At 34.9% G+C, this 13706-nt stretch overlaps 1 protein-coding gene across 6 annotated transcripts in view; it reads right to left on the bottom strand.

Annotated features, from left to right (window-relative positions):
* Pik3c2a (phosphatidylinositol-4-phosphate 3-kinase catalytic subunit type 2 alpha) overlaps positions 1-13706 on the bottom strand; it is a 119532-nt gene that overhangs the window by 50581 nt on the left and 55245 nt on the right. For all 6 annotated transcript variants that reach the window (XR_013437737.1, XR_013437738.1, XM_078046404.1 and 3 more), the window contains 5 exons: positions 13180-13337; positions 11208-11328; positions 10382-10493; positions 8098-8177; positions 7904-7967 (listed from right to left, as the gene is read on the bottom strand). Coding sequence is in view for 4 of the 6 variants with exons in the window: in XM_078046404.1 (XP_077902530.1) it covers positions 7904-7967; positions 8098-8177; positions 10382-10493; positions 11208-11328; positions 13180-13337 (535 nt within the window). In the remaining 2 variants the exon portion in view is untranslated. The remainder of the gene's footprint in view (positions 1-7903; positions 7968-8097; positions 8178-10381; positions 10494-11207; positions 11329-13179; positions 13338-13706) is intronic.

The following is a 13706-nucleotide window of genomic DNA, read 5'->3' as shown; positions in this document are numbered from 1 at the left end:
TGGCAAATCTTAGCAATTACAAGAGTTGAGATACTACCATGCATTTTATCTGATCATAATGGAATGAAATTGGAAATCAATAATAAAATGAGAAAGGAAAAATCCTACATCACATGGAGATTAAATAATATGCTACTGAATGAACAAAGGGTTACAGAAGACATCAAAGAGGAAATTAAAAAATTCTTAGAGGTAAACGAAAACTCAGACACAACATATCGGAATCTTTGGGACACTATGAAAGCAGTACTAAGAGGAAAATTCATTTCATGGAGTTCATTCCTTAAAAGAAGGAAAAGCCAACAAATAAATGACCTCATACTACACCTCGAAGCCTTAGAAAAAAAAGAACAAATCAGCAGCAAATACAGTAGAAGGCAAGAAATAATTAAAATTAGAGCTGAAATCAATGAAATCGAAACAAAAGAAACAATCAAAAAATTGACAAAACTAAAAGTTGGTTCTTTGGAAAAAATAAATAAGACTGATAGACCACTAGCCACGCTAACAAAGAGAAGAAGAGAGAGTACCCAAATTACTAACTTACGGGATGAAAAAGGCAACATCACAACAGACAATTCAAAAATACAGAAGACAATTAGAAATTATTTTGAAACACTATACTCTAACAAAACAGAAGATAGTGATGCATCAATAAATTCCTTGAGACATATGAACTACCCAGATTGAGTCAGGAAGATATAAACAACCTAAACAGACCAATATCAAGTGAGGAAATAGAAGAAGCCATCAAAATACTACCAACCAAGAAAAGCCCAGGACCAGATGGATATACAGCAGAGTTTTACAAGAACTTTAAAGAAGAACTAATACCAATACTCCATAATCTATTTCAGGAGATAGAAAAAGAGGGAGAACTTCCAAATTCATTCTATGAGGCCAATATCACCCTGATTCCCAAACCAGATAAGGACACCTCAAAGAAAGAAAACTACAGACCAATATCCCTAATGAATTTAGATGCAAAAATCCTCAATAAAATTCTGGAAAATCGTATACAAAAAAATATCAAAAAGATCGTGCACCATGATCAAGTAGGATTCATCCCTGGGATGCAAGGCTGGTTCAATATACGGAAATCAATAAACGTTATTCACCACATCAATAGACTTAAAGATAAGAACCATATGATCATCTCAATAGACACAGAAAAAGCATTCGACAAAGTATAGCATCCCTTTATGTTCAAAACGTTAGAAAAACTAGGGATAACAGGAACTTACCTCAAAATTGTAAAAGCTATATATGCAAAGCCTCAGGCTAGCATCATTCTAAATGGAAAAAAACTGAAGAGATTCCCTCTAAAATCTGGATGCCCTCTCTCACTGCTTCTATTCAATATAGTTCTCAAAATACTGGCCAGAGCAATTAGACAGACAAAAGAAATTAAAGGCATTAAGATAGGAAAAGAAGAACTTAAATTATCACTATTTGCGGATGATATGATCCTATACCTAGAAGACACAAAAGGGTCTACAAAGAAACTACTAGAGCTAATAAATGAATTCAGCAAAGTGGCAGGATATAAAATCAACATGCATAAATCTAAGGAATTCCTGTATATCAGCAACAAAACCTCTGAAATGGAAATAAGGAAAACCACTCCACTCACAATATCCTCAAAAAAATAAAATACTTGGGAATCAACCTAACAAAAGAGGTGAAAGATTTATACAATGAAAACTACAGAACCCTAAAGAGAGAAATAGAAGAAGATCTTAGAAGATGGAAAAATATACCCTGTTCACGGATAGGCAGAACTAACATCATCAAAATGGCGATATTACCAAAAGTCCTCTATAGGTTCAATGCAATGCCAATCAAAATCCCAACGGCATTTCTTGTAGAAATAGAGAAAGCAATCATGAAATTCATATGGAAAAATAAAAGACCTAGAATAGCAAAAGCAATTCTAAGCAGGAAGTGTGAATCAGGAGGTGTAGCAATACCAGATTTCAAACTGTACTACAAAGCAATAGTAACAAAAATAGCATGGTACTGATACCAAAACAGGCGGGTGGACCAATGGTACAGAATAGAGGACACAGAAACCAATCCACAAAATTACAACTATCTTATATTCGATAAAGGGGCTAAAAGCATGCAATAGAGGAAGGATAGCATCTTCAACAAATGGTGCTGGGAAAACTGGAAATCCATATGCAACAAAATGAAACTGAATCCCCTCCTCTCGCCATGCACAAAAGTCAACTCAAAATGGATCAAGGACCTTGATATCAAATCAGAGACTCTGCGTCTGATAGAAGAAAAGGCTGGCTCTGATCTACATATTGTGGGGTCAGGCTCCAAATTCCTTAATAGGACACCCATAGCACAAGAGTTAATAACTAGAATCAATAAATGGGACTTACTTAAACTAAAAAGTTTTTTCTCAGCAAGAGAAACAATAAGAGAGGTAAATAGGGAGCCTACATCATGGGAACAAATGTTTACTCCTCACACTTCAGATAGAGCCCTAATATCCAGAGTATACAAAGAACTCAAAAAATTAAACAATAAGAAAACAAATAACCCAATCAACAAATGGGCCAAAGACCTGAACAGACACTTCTCAGAGGAGGACAACAATCAATCAACAAGTACATGAAAAATGCTCACCATCTCTAGCAGTCAGAGAAATGCAAATCAAAACCACCCTAAGATACCATCTCACTCCAGTAAGATTGGCAGCCATTTTGAAGTCAAACAACAAGTGCTGGCGAGGATGTGGGGAAAAGGGTACTCTTGTATATTGCTGGTGGGACTGCAAATTGGTGCGGCCAATATGGAAAGCAGTATGGAGATTCCTAGGAAAGTTGGGAATGGAACCACCATTTGACCCAGCTATTGCCCTTCTCGGACTATTCCCTGAAGACCTTAAAAGAGCGTACTACAGGGATACTGCCACATCGATGTTCATAGCAGCACAATTCACAATAGCTACACTGTGGAACCAACCCAGATGCCCTTCAATAGATGAATGGATAAAAAAAAGTGGCATTTATACACAATAGAGTACTACGTAGCACTAAGAAATGACAAAATCATGGAATTTGCAGGGAAATGGATGGCATTAGAGCAGATTATGATCAGTGAAGCTAGCCAATCCCTAAAAAACAAATGCCAAATGTCTTCTTTGATATAATGAGAGCAACTAAGAACAGAGCAGGGAGGAAGAGCAGGAGGAAAAGATTAACATTAAACAGAGTCATGAGGTGGGAGGGAAAGGGAGAGAAAAGGGAAATTGCACGGAAATGGAAGGAGACCCTCATTGTTATACAAAATTACATATAATTAATGTAATATGAGGGGAATGGGAAAAAATAAGGAGAGAAATGAATTACAGTAGATGGGGTAGAGAGAGAAGATGGGAGGGGAGGGGGGACAGTAGAGGATAGGAAAGGTAGCAGAATACAACAGTTACTATTATGGCATTATGTAAAAATGTGGATGTGTAACCGATGTGATTTTGCAATCTTTGTAATGTTTTGAATAACCAATAAAAAAAAACAGAGAAAAAAAAAAAGAAGTCAAGGAAGATTTCAGTTTTGGCCATTGCAAATGAATAGTGCTGCTTATTAAGGAGAAATAATGCCCTGGGTAGGCAGTTAAGTATATGGAATATCTCTGTACCTTCCTCAATTTTGCTCTGAACCTAAAACTGCTCTTTAAAATATAAAGTCTTGCCAAGCACAATGGTGCACGCCTGTAATTCTAGTCTCTTGGGAGACTAAGGCAGTAGGAGTCCAAGTTTGAGACCAGACTGAGCAACTCAGTCAGACCCTATCTCAAAAATAGATAGATAGATAGATAGATAGATAGATAGATAGATAGATAGATAGATAGAGGTGAGAATTAGCTTAGTGGTAGAACATCCCTGGGTACTATCCCTAGTACTAGGGGAGGCAGGTAGGAAAACCCATGAAAGGAAAGACTTATGGAAGAACAGATATAAAGGGTAAAGTAAAAAATTCAGTTTTTGTGTATTTGAGATGTTAATTAGACATTCATATAAAGATGCTAAGTAATAGATATTTAAAAGTTCAAGGATGGAGACAACAATTTAAGAGCTGTTGTCAGGATAGGGATATAGCAAAATCCCCAAGGATATGAATAATAGGAGAGGTCCTAGAACTGAGCCCTGGGACATTCTACTTTTAGGGTCAGGAAGATAAGGATATCATAAGGAAAAAACTATAAGTCAGAGTGAGACAGAGCAACCAATAGGAGTGGGTGAGTCAAGAAGATACTATCCTAGAGGCTAAGTGTTTCAAGATGAAAGAAATGATCAATTGTTTCAAAAACTACAGAAAGATAGGAGGAATAAGTTCTAGTGTTCTAACATTGTAAGATAATGATAGTTAACAATAACATATTGTATATTTCAAAATAGTCACAAGTGAGGATTTTGAATGATCTCACCACAAAAAAATGATATTTGAGCAAGACATGCTAATTACCCTGATTTGATATACAAAATGTATACATGTATCAAAACATCATACTATACCCTATAAGCATGTCAAATTATTTACAAGTAAAAATAAGATAAAAACATTTTTTAAAAGTGCACACCTGGTGCTGGGGATGTGGCTCAGCAATAGAGCACTCGCCTTGCTTGTTCGAGGCCCTGGGTTCAATCCTCAGCACCACATAAAAATACATAAATAAAATGAAGGTATAAAAAAATTCATATGTTTTTTTAAAAAGTGCACATGCACACACACACAACTACAGAAACATTGATAAAAATAAAGAATAAGAACTTACTACTAGATTCAGGATCATGTAAGTCCTTGATGACCTTAATAGTTGTGGTTTTAGGGAAGAGCTAACAATGAAAGTGGGTTAAGAAGAGAATGGGAAAAGAGGAAATGGAAGCAGCAAAATCCAAATAACTTTCAGGAGTTTTGGTGCACAGAGAATAAAAAGTGGTGTGGCTAACACTGGATTATGTGGATTTTTTGTCTTAAAATGATTTAACTCTTCCCTCCCCACCTACAATGACTTTCTTGGGCATTTCATTAGTCTACAGCTGCAAAATTCCATTTATATCCTGATGATTCCCAAGTTTATTATCTCCAGCCTGGATCCTGCTGTACTGAAATCCAGATTCATATCAACTGCCTATTCAACTTGTTTGGATAAATAATAACCATCTAAATCATAACAACCAAAATTGTGTTCCTGATATTCACCCAGTAACCTCTCTTCTCAGTTTACAACATCTCACTAAAAGGCAACTATAACTTCCAGTTACTCAGAAAATCTTGGGAGTTACCCTAAACTTTCTCTTCTCATGCTCTATATACAATTGCAATCTGTGGGTAACCCTCCTAGTATTAACTTCAAAATATATCCCAGAATTCAACCCCTTTTCATCAATTCTACTGTAGTCATCCTGATTTAAGCCATCATTACCTCTCCTGTGGCTAGCAAAACATCTTCTGAATGGATTTGTTTCCAGTGTTGCCCCTCTCCCTCACTGTTTTACAGCCACAAGCATCTAGACAGCTTCTCCCCTCCCTTCCACTGCCAATTTTCACTCAAATTCATTTTCTCGACGATGTCATCTCTGAGACTACCTTTTTGAAATTACAATATTAACCTCCTTCTATATTTTTCTCTATAGCACTTACTTTGTGATATAACATATTTTGCTTTCTTGGGAGTGGGGAGGGGTACCGGGGATTGAACTCAAGCTACATCTCCAGCAGTATTTTGTATTTTATTTAGAGATGGGGCTCACTGAGTTGCTTTTGCTGAGGTTGGCTTTGAATTAGCGATCCTCCTGCCGCAGCCTCCCTAGGTGCTGGGATTACAGGTGTGCACCACTGCGCCCAGCATATTTTGCTAATTTATTTTATTTTGTCTCCTTCAGCTAAAACTCTCTGAGGGCAGGAAGGCTTTTTGTTAACTTCTAATATCTTTAGCACCTACAACACTGCCTCATAATTTGGAGATAGTAAAATCTTACTGAATAAATACATTTAAATACTGATAAGAATTTCTAGTAACTAAAATATGGAAACCTACACTCTTTCTTCTCCATGCTCCATCACCCACCCAAAAAATTTAATCTCACAAATATTGTTAATCAGTTCCTTCCTTTTCACTTTTATCATGCAATTTTTTTATTTTGATAAAGTACCCATGGGCACTTTACCACTGAGTCACATCCCTCATCTCTTTTGAGACAAGCCTCTCTAAGTTCCTGAGGCTGGCCTCAAACTTGCAATCCTTCTATCTCAGCCTCCCAGAGTCACTAAGATTACAGGTATGTAATACCATGTCTGGATCAATTCATTATCTTTATGCCTGGACTACTATAACAATCCTTCCCAAAGGATCTCCCTAACTACTGCCACTCTTAAATGGAACTTCCACAGTATGGCCACAGTGATTTCAGAGCTTAGGAATAAACAAATTACCTATCCACCTTACTCCCTATCCCTAGTTTAAAAAAAAAAAAAAAAACCTTAAATAGTTAGACTGATAATTTCTGAAAAGAGTCAAACAATAAATAGTTTTAGACTCTGCAGAACATAGTCCCTATTCCAACTACTTGAGTATAAATAAAAATGACAATAGACAATATAAACAAATGGTATGGTTGCATTTAAAAAATTATTTATTGCTGCTGGACATTGTGGTACATGCCTATAGTTCTAGAAACTTGGGAGGCTGAGGCATGAGAATCACAAGTTCAAGGCTTTCGTGGATGCAACTTGAAGAGACCCTGTCTCAAAAAAAAAAAAAAAAAAGAGTGCAAGTACTGGGGTCCAGAATGTGGCTTAGGGGAAAAGCACTTGCCTAGCATAGGCAAGGTCCTGAATTCAATCCCCAGAACCACAAAAGAAAAATTTTTACAAAAACAGAAAATGAACTGATTACGGTTCCCTGACCTAAAGGATAAAGCAAAACTTCATCATGACAATTATAAGGTGGTAACTTATATCTATTTCTTTTTCTCTTATTTTTAAAAATATTTTATTAGTTGTTGTTGGACTTTTATTTTACTTATTTATTTGTGGTGCTGAGAATCAAACCCAGTGCCTCACACATGCTAGGCAAGCATTCTACCACTAAGCCACAACCCCAGCCCCGATTTCTATTTTAAATGTCAGCTCTCCACCTTCATTTCAGACTTGTATGCCATATAAGTATCACATGTGTATTCTTTTTAAAATATGGAAATCCCAGCATTTTTCTGACTAACTCATTTAAGAGTTGTTCCAGGTAACATTCCTTCTAAGAAGCCTTCCCTAAACCCTTAAATTGGGTAAGGTAACTACCTTGATCTCGAAAAGAACCTCAGTTCATACCTCTTTATTAACATTTATGATATTCTACTAAAATTTTGAACTGGGCATGCTGGCATACACCTACAATCCCAACTACTTGGGAGGCTGAGGCAGGAGGACTGTAAGCTTAAGGCTAGCTGCAGTAACTTAGCAAGGTCTGTCTCAAAATAAAAAACAGAAAGGACAGGGAGTGTAGCTCACTGGTTGAATGCCTGTGGGTCTAATCCTCAGTACGGGGGTGGGGGGGTGTTTAAATCCTCCACAATTAGTTTTTGAGTTCCTGATCCACAGAAATTACATCATTCATTTTCATAAGTGAATAAATGTTTCTGAATTGAAGTGAAGAGTCCAGAATGAAGTTGAAATGAAATGAGGTTTAACATTTTAACACAAGCATTTTAACTAAGAATCATTGTTAATAAAATGGGTGAGACAAAAATACCACACATTGACATCAAGAATACAATTTAAAATGTCTTTAAATATTCAATCCAATGCCAATATTAGCATTTAAGAGACAATAGAAACAAGAATCAACAGAAACAAGTCATTATCCTAAAATGTGGATTAAAACTTACTTCAATTTTAAGGGCCAGTTCTACTTGGTTGTGATAAGAATCTAAGAGTTCTTCAATAGGGTGTCTGAAACAAAGAACAGTTGTTGTGGCTGAAGAATACTATACACAAAAATGACCGCTTTCATAATCAAAATCAATGTATTCACACCCAAAATGAAGTTTGAAAACCTGAAACTAATGCTTTAGATGCATACCTTGTCATGACTTCTTTATAAGGTTTTTCTATTTGATATAGGTATTTGTTTAAATCCACAGGTGCTTCATCATCTTCTGCCTAAACAAACATATATACACAAATGTTTACCAAAAAAATCATTGTCTTTATTGTCAAATTTAACATGGTTAAATGTATGTATGATACAGTCTTGAAATTAATCCTTCAGAACTAAAGATAAAATACTAGCAAAATTAAATATAATTTGTAATTGACTCAAAAAGTGAGTCAAATATTGTGAAAAATATTTAATTTTTAAGTGTAAATGCATTTAAATCTAGTTTCTTTTCTTTCTTTCTATTTTTTTGTACTGGGGATTCAACTCAGGGGCACTTGACCACTGAGCCATATCCCCAGCACTATTTTGTATTTTATTTAGAGTCAGAGTCTCATTGAGTTGCTTAAGCCTCATCCTTGCTGAGGCTGGCTTTGAAATTATGATCTTCCTGCCTCATCCTCCTGAGCCACTGGGCCCAGCAAGTCTAGTTTCTGATACATAAATAACTCTTAAATGAGGGTGGGACCAGATGGGAAAGAGATCATCTGGATTTCTGCTTTATTTTTTCTGATGATAATCAAGATTTCCTCCCACTTCCTACTGACCCCGACAAAGGAACAAAACCTTGGACTCTTCCGCCATTCTACATAATGCAAAGAACATCATTCCTGGGCTGGGGATGTGGCTCAAGCGGTAGCGCGCTCGCCTGGCATGCGTGCAGCCTGGGTTCGATCCTCAGCACCACATACCAACAAAGATGTTGTGTCCGCCGAGAACTAAAAAATAAATATTAAAAAATTCTCTCTCTCTCTCTCTCCTCTCTCACTCCCTCTTAAAAAAAAAAAACATTATTCCTTAAGAAACTGAACAGAAGTTAGGCACTATGGCAAATGCCTATAATCCCAGGTACTCAAGAGGCTGAGAGGAGGATCACAAGTTCAAGGTCAGCCAAGGCAATTTGGTGAGACCCTGTCTGGAAGTAAAATATATGGGCTGAGGATACAGCTTAATGGCAGAGTGCCCCTGAGTTCAATTCCCAGTAATGCAAGAAAAAAAATTTTTTTGTTTAAAGAAACTCAAAAGACAAGTTACTAATGATTGCCAAAATCTACTGAACTTTGTGAAATAGTTTCTACCCAACTGAAATAAATTTTACCTAACACAGGAGCAAAATCCTAGAAAAGAAAACAAAGTAGAAATGATCGGCATTTTTCTACCCAAAATTCTACTAAATGAAGAATAATTCTCTTTACAGATTAAAAATCTTCTTTTAAATTCACCAGGGGTTTATGTAGGAAAACGAAAGTGGATTTTACTATGGATTTCACAAAGTGGGCTTTGCTACTGTACAATGGCTAAATATTGTGCTTTAACCTAGTTGGGTTCAGAGGTGCACACTTGTAATATCTGTTTTAATCCAAAAATTAAGTATTGAACCTTTTTTTAAAAATAAATAAATAAAAATTTTTTAGTTGTAGATGGGTATAATACCTTTTTTAAAAAATATTTTTTAATTGTTGATAGACCTTTAATAAGCTAAGAATTGAACCCAGTGCCTCACACATGCCAGGAAAGTATGCTACCACTGAGCTACAGTCACAGCCCGGGTACAATACCTTTTATTTATTTATTTTTATATGGTGCTGAGGATTGAAACCAGTGCCTCACATTTGTTAGGCAAGTGCTCTACCACTGAGCTTCAACCCCAGCACCGAAAGTACTAAACCTTGAAAACACAGAATTTATTTTCATTTCATGAGAAATAATTTCTTTTTATCAGTTTGGTGTAAAAGTCAATATGGATCTTCTTTCCTCCAACCTATATTTAGTATTTAAAAATATTTCTAGTTTGGTGCAATGGCGCACACCGGTAATTCTAGTGACTCTGGAGGCTGAAATAGGAAGATCATAAGTTTGAGCCCAGCCTTAGCAACTTAGCAAAACCCCATCTCAAAATAAAAATTAAAAAGGGCTAAAAATATAACTTAGTGAGTGGTAAAGTGCCCTGGGTTAAACTTTCAATACCAAAAACAAAAACACTTTCCTTTCCTCCCCATCTTATTTCTTCCTGACTGACCCTGAAATTTTCACTATTGTGTAAAACCACTATAAATAACACTTTTTAATTCCTTCACTTTGATCTTCAATATGCCTCTATCTCTAAGGAGAATGCTACATAAAATTTCTACAACTGAAAAATGTCCTCTCATCTACACACACACACACACACACACACACACACACACACACACACACACACACTTACTGTTCGAGCCAGATTCTGGCACATTGCACTGAAGGTCAAGAGTTGTAACTTAATCTCTGTGTCCCATTTTCGACAGTTTTGAATATGTTCATGACTTCCAAGGCAATGGTTACTGTTAAAATACATTAATTATTCACCAGTATTATTCCTCTCAAATCAGAAGTTATACAGGTGAAGGTAAAATTTATAAATTGCATCAGAAATCAAAGAGAATGATACAATACAGATAGTTTTTAAATAAGTGTGAGCACTTAAGCAGAGGGATTATTATATATGAGAAGAGTGAAGAAGAAAGAAGATGCAGACAAAGGAGAAGAAGGAATAAGAAAAATAAGGTCAGAACATTTTTAGAAGCCTAGGAGAGTGAAATTTGTAAAGCAACTAGACTAAATGCTAGTTATAACAAATTACCTGATTAAAATAAAAGATCATGATAATTATTTCAGACAACTAAAATGAAATAATATCTGGATACTGTACATAAAGAATCATGCATACTACAAATGGCGAATAGAGTCTATAATGATGTATTGACTCTACAGAAATAGCCATTACAGTTACTTATCGAACAATTGCTCACAATGCTTCCTGCATAAGAGTGTAAGCTTCTTAAGAGAATACAGTGTCTTACTTATCTCTGAAATCCCACCACAGTCTTAGATATGACACCTTAGATGTGTTCAACACAAGTTTATTGATTCAATGAATCAATTCAATAGGACCCAATGTATTTTTGGACTATAAGTTTTAATTAAAGCTTTTCTTATTTTAAGCCAATAAAAATAAAAATTTTCAAAGATGTTGCTCAGTAGTTAAATAAACTTACTTCTGTAGCACCTCCTCTTGACCACAAACTTTCAGAACATAGCTGCCAAGATCTACTTGATTCAAGTCATCATGTACCCAGCAAAGGGCTTGCATTATAACAATTTCTACAGTAGAACTCACTGTAAAAAAAGTCAGTCATTATTTTCATTGTGTTCATTTACTTCTAAGTATACATTTATTCAAGATCATATTACTTATAATCTAAGACAGCACTATACAATAGAAATATAATACAAGTCACAAATGAAGGACACATATAATTAAAAATTTCCCCATACCCATGTTGAAAGTAAAAGGGGCAAAACTAATTTTAATAATCCATTTGATTTAACCTAATAAATCTAAAATACCATTTCAACACATTATCCACTTTAAAAATTATACGATAATTATTTCAAACAAAGGCCTTGAACTCCAGTGTGTATTTTGGATTTACAGCATGTATCAATCCAGATTAGCCACATTTCAAGCATTCAATAGATACCTGTGGCCAGTGGTTACTGTGTTAGATAGTGGAGGCCTATCCTAAGACAATCATATTCTTACTACAGACTTCTTCAAATAGGATTAAATTCAGCAGTGTTCAACAAACAGCTTTAAAACAAATATGAAATGTTTGACATCAGCCTGATAAAATTTCCAATCAGAATTAAAATATAGCAAGTAAGTAGCATTGTTCAATTAACATTCTTGGCAAAGAAAAAAAATTGCATAACCTTAAAAACTAAAGTTTTTATAGTAATATGTTTCTATACTTACAACTCCTCCTATGTTCAACTTAAAAAGGATAATGACTAACTCAAAGTTCATGAAAGTTAATGGGCTGGCAAAAAGACCTCTAAATATAATAACCTTAAGATAACAATTATTATTTTTTGGTAATACTCTACCACAATACGGTTATGTTGCTTAATAGGAATGCACGTTGTAAATGTGAACACTTATGACTAACCAAATAGAAATTTGAAACACTTTTTTTTAGATTAGCCAGATTTTAATAAATAACAATTTGATAGAAATCAGAACATAAGCCATCAGTGCTCACTCATGCATATTTCAATCAAAGTGACTATTGACCTTTTCTTTTTCTTTTAATTTTAACATTAATTCTTACTCCATACCTAGACGTAAATGTCCCAGACCAAAATGTTAGGTATGCTGAAAAAGAGTAATTCTTCATTCAGAAACTTAAAAAAATGACCTTATAGTTGGCCAACATTTTTCTGTTTCAGATACGTATTTTTTTCAAAGGGCTTTCCAAGGTGCAAAGATAGAAATAATCCAAAACTGGACATATTCCTACTCATAACATTAAAGAAAAAAAATGGCTTAATTTTTAGGTCAAAGTACTATGGAAATATGGCTCTTATTCCACTGTTGGAATCCCATTATTATGAATGATAAACAAACTGAAAGAAAACAGAATTAGTATTAAAAACTGTAACAAAAATAATGTACCAATAAAAAATTAATTTTAAGAAACTGTAGCAAAAATTTTTCTACACATCTTGGGGAATACAGCTCTAGAAGAAATACTCATGCCAGGTTTGGAAGGGAAAATTAAAAACAAAGGAAAATTACCTTCTCCTTAAAGGAGATTAGCAAGGTAACTAGAACTTCAATTTCTCTGACAGTTCTTTATACACAAGCATTTTTCTTGCCATACTATGGAGGGGAGGGTGGGAAGAACTCAACTACAATTAACTTTTTTATCTAATTCTTTTGAGCCTTGGCCAAGAACTACTGATTATGAAAGGTCATTTCACCTTTTTTTCGGAAAAATATGTAGTTATAAAAGTAACCTGTTTTCCCATTAGTCCTAACCAGAAAACTATTCAAATGAATGTCAGCCTTTTAAAAAGAACACTTAACGATAACAAAGTTGGTTATTAAAAGAAAAGGAATACAGATATTTTAAACATTTTCCTTTAACCAAGCAAAACATAATGCTTGGGGAACTATGAACCTACCATCGCATGTAAACGTAACCGGTAGCTGAAATCCTTCAATTTCAATGGAGACCTTGACACTAGCATTTTCTCCACATATGTTTCTTTGCACTGTGACTGGACTTAACAAATAGCCTGGATTTGTGCGGTGATTGGTATATGGAAATTTGGTCTTCAATCTGTTCATAAGAAAGAAGATAATTAAATTATTTTAGGAAAAAGTTGATTTGAGAGCCTAGATCAAAGCTTTATGTGCTTATAGCCACTCAAATCTGTATCTTTGTCCAATTCGAGAATAGCTGGTGAGAACTGTAATGAACGAATTCCTGTCAAAACCAGCATTTGTCTTTTCAATAAAAGGAACCCAAGGAAAAGGAAGAGATTAACTGCCAGGGTATCTTTGGTAACACTAGCAACACTAGCTAGGCATACATCTGATAACTGGTATAAAATAAGGTTTTCTGCTTCTGATTCTTTTGCCACACAATACAATTACACAAAATGGTACATATTTAATGAATTATTGATAATAATATAGACAACAAAAA

This window comes from Ictidomys tridecemlineatus, chromosome 4, assembly GCF_052094955.1.
Source record: "Ictidomys tridecemlineatus isolate mIctTri1 chromosome 4, mIctTri1.hap1, whole genome shotgun sequence".
NCBI classification, from domain to species: Eukaryota; Metazoa; Chordata; class Mammalia; order Rodentia; family Sciuridae; genus Ictidomys; species Ictidomys tridecemlineatus.
This window is presented reverse-complemented; position numbering and strand designations above follow the sequence as displayed.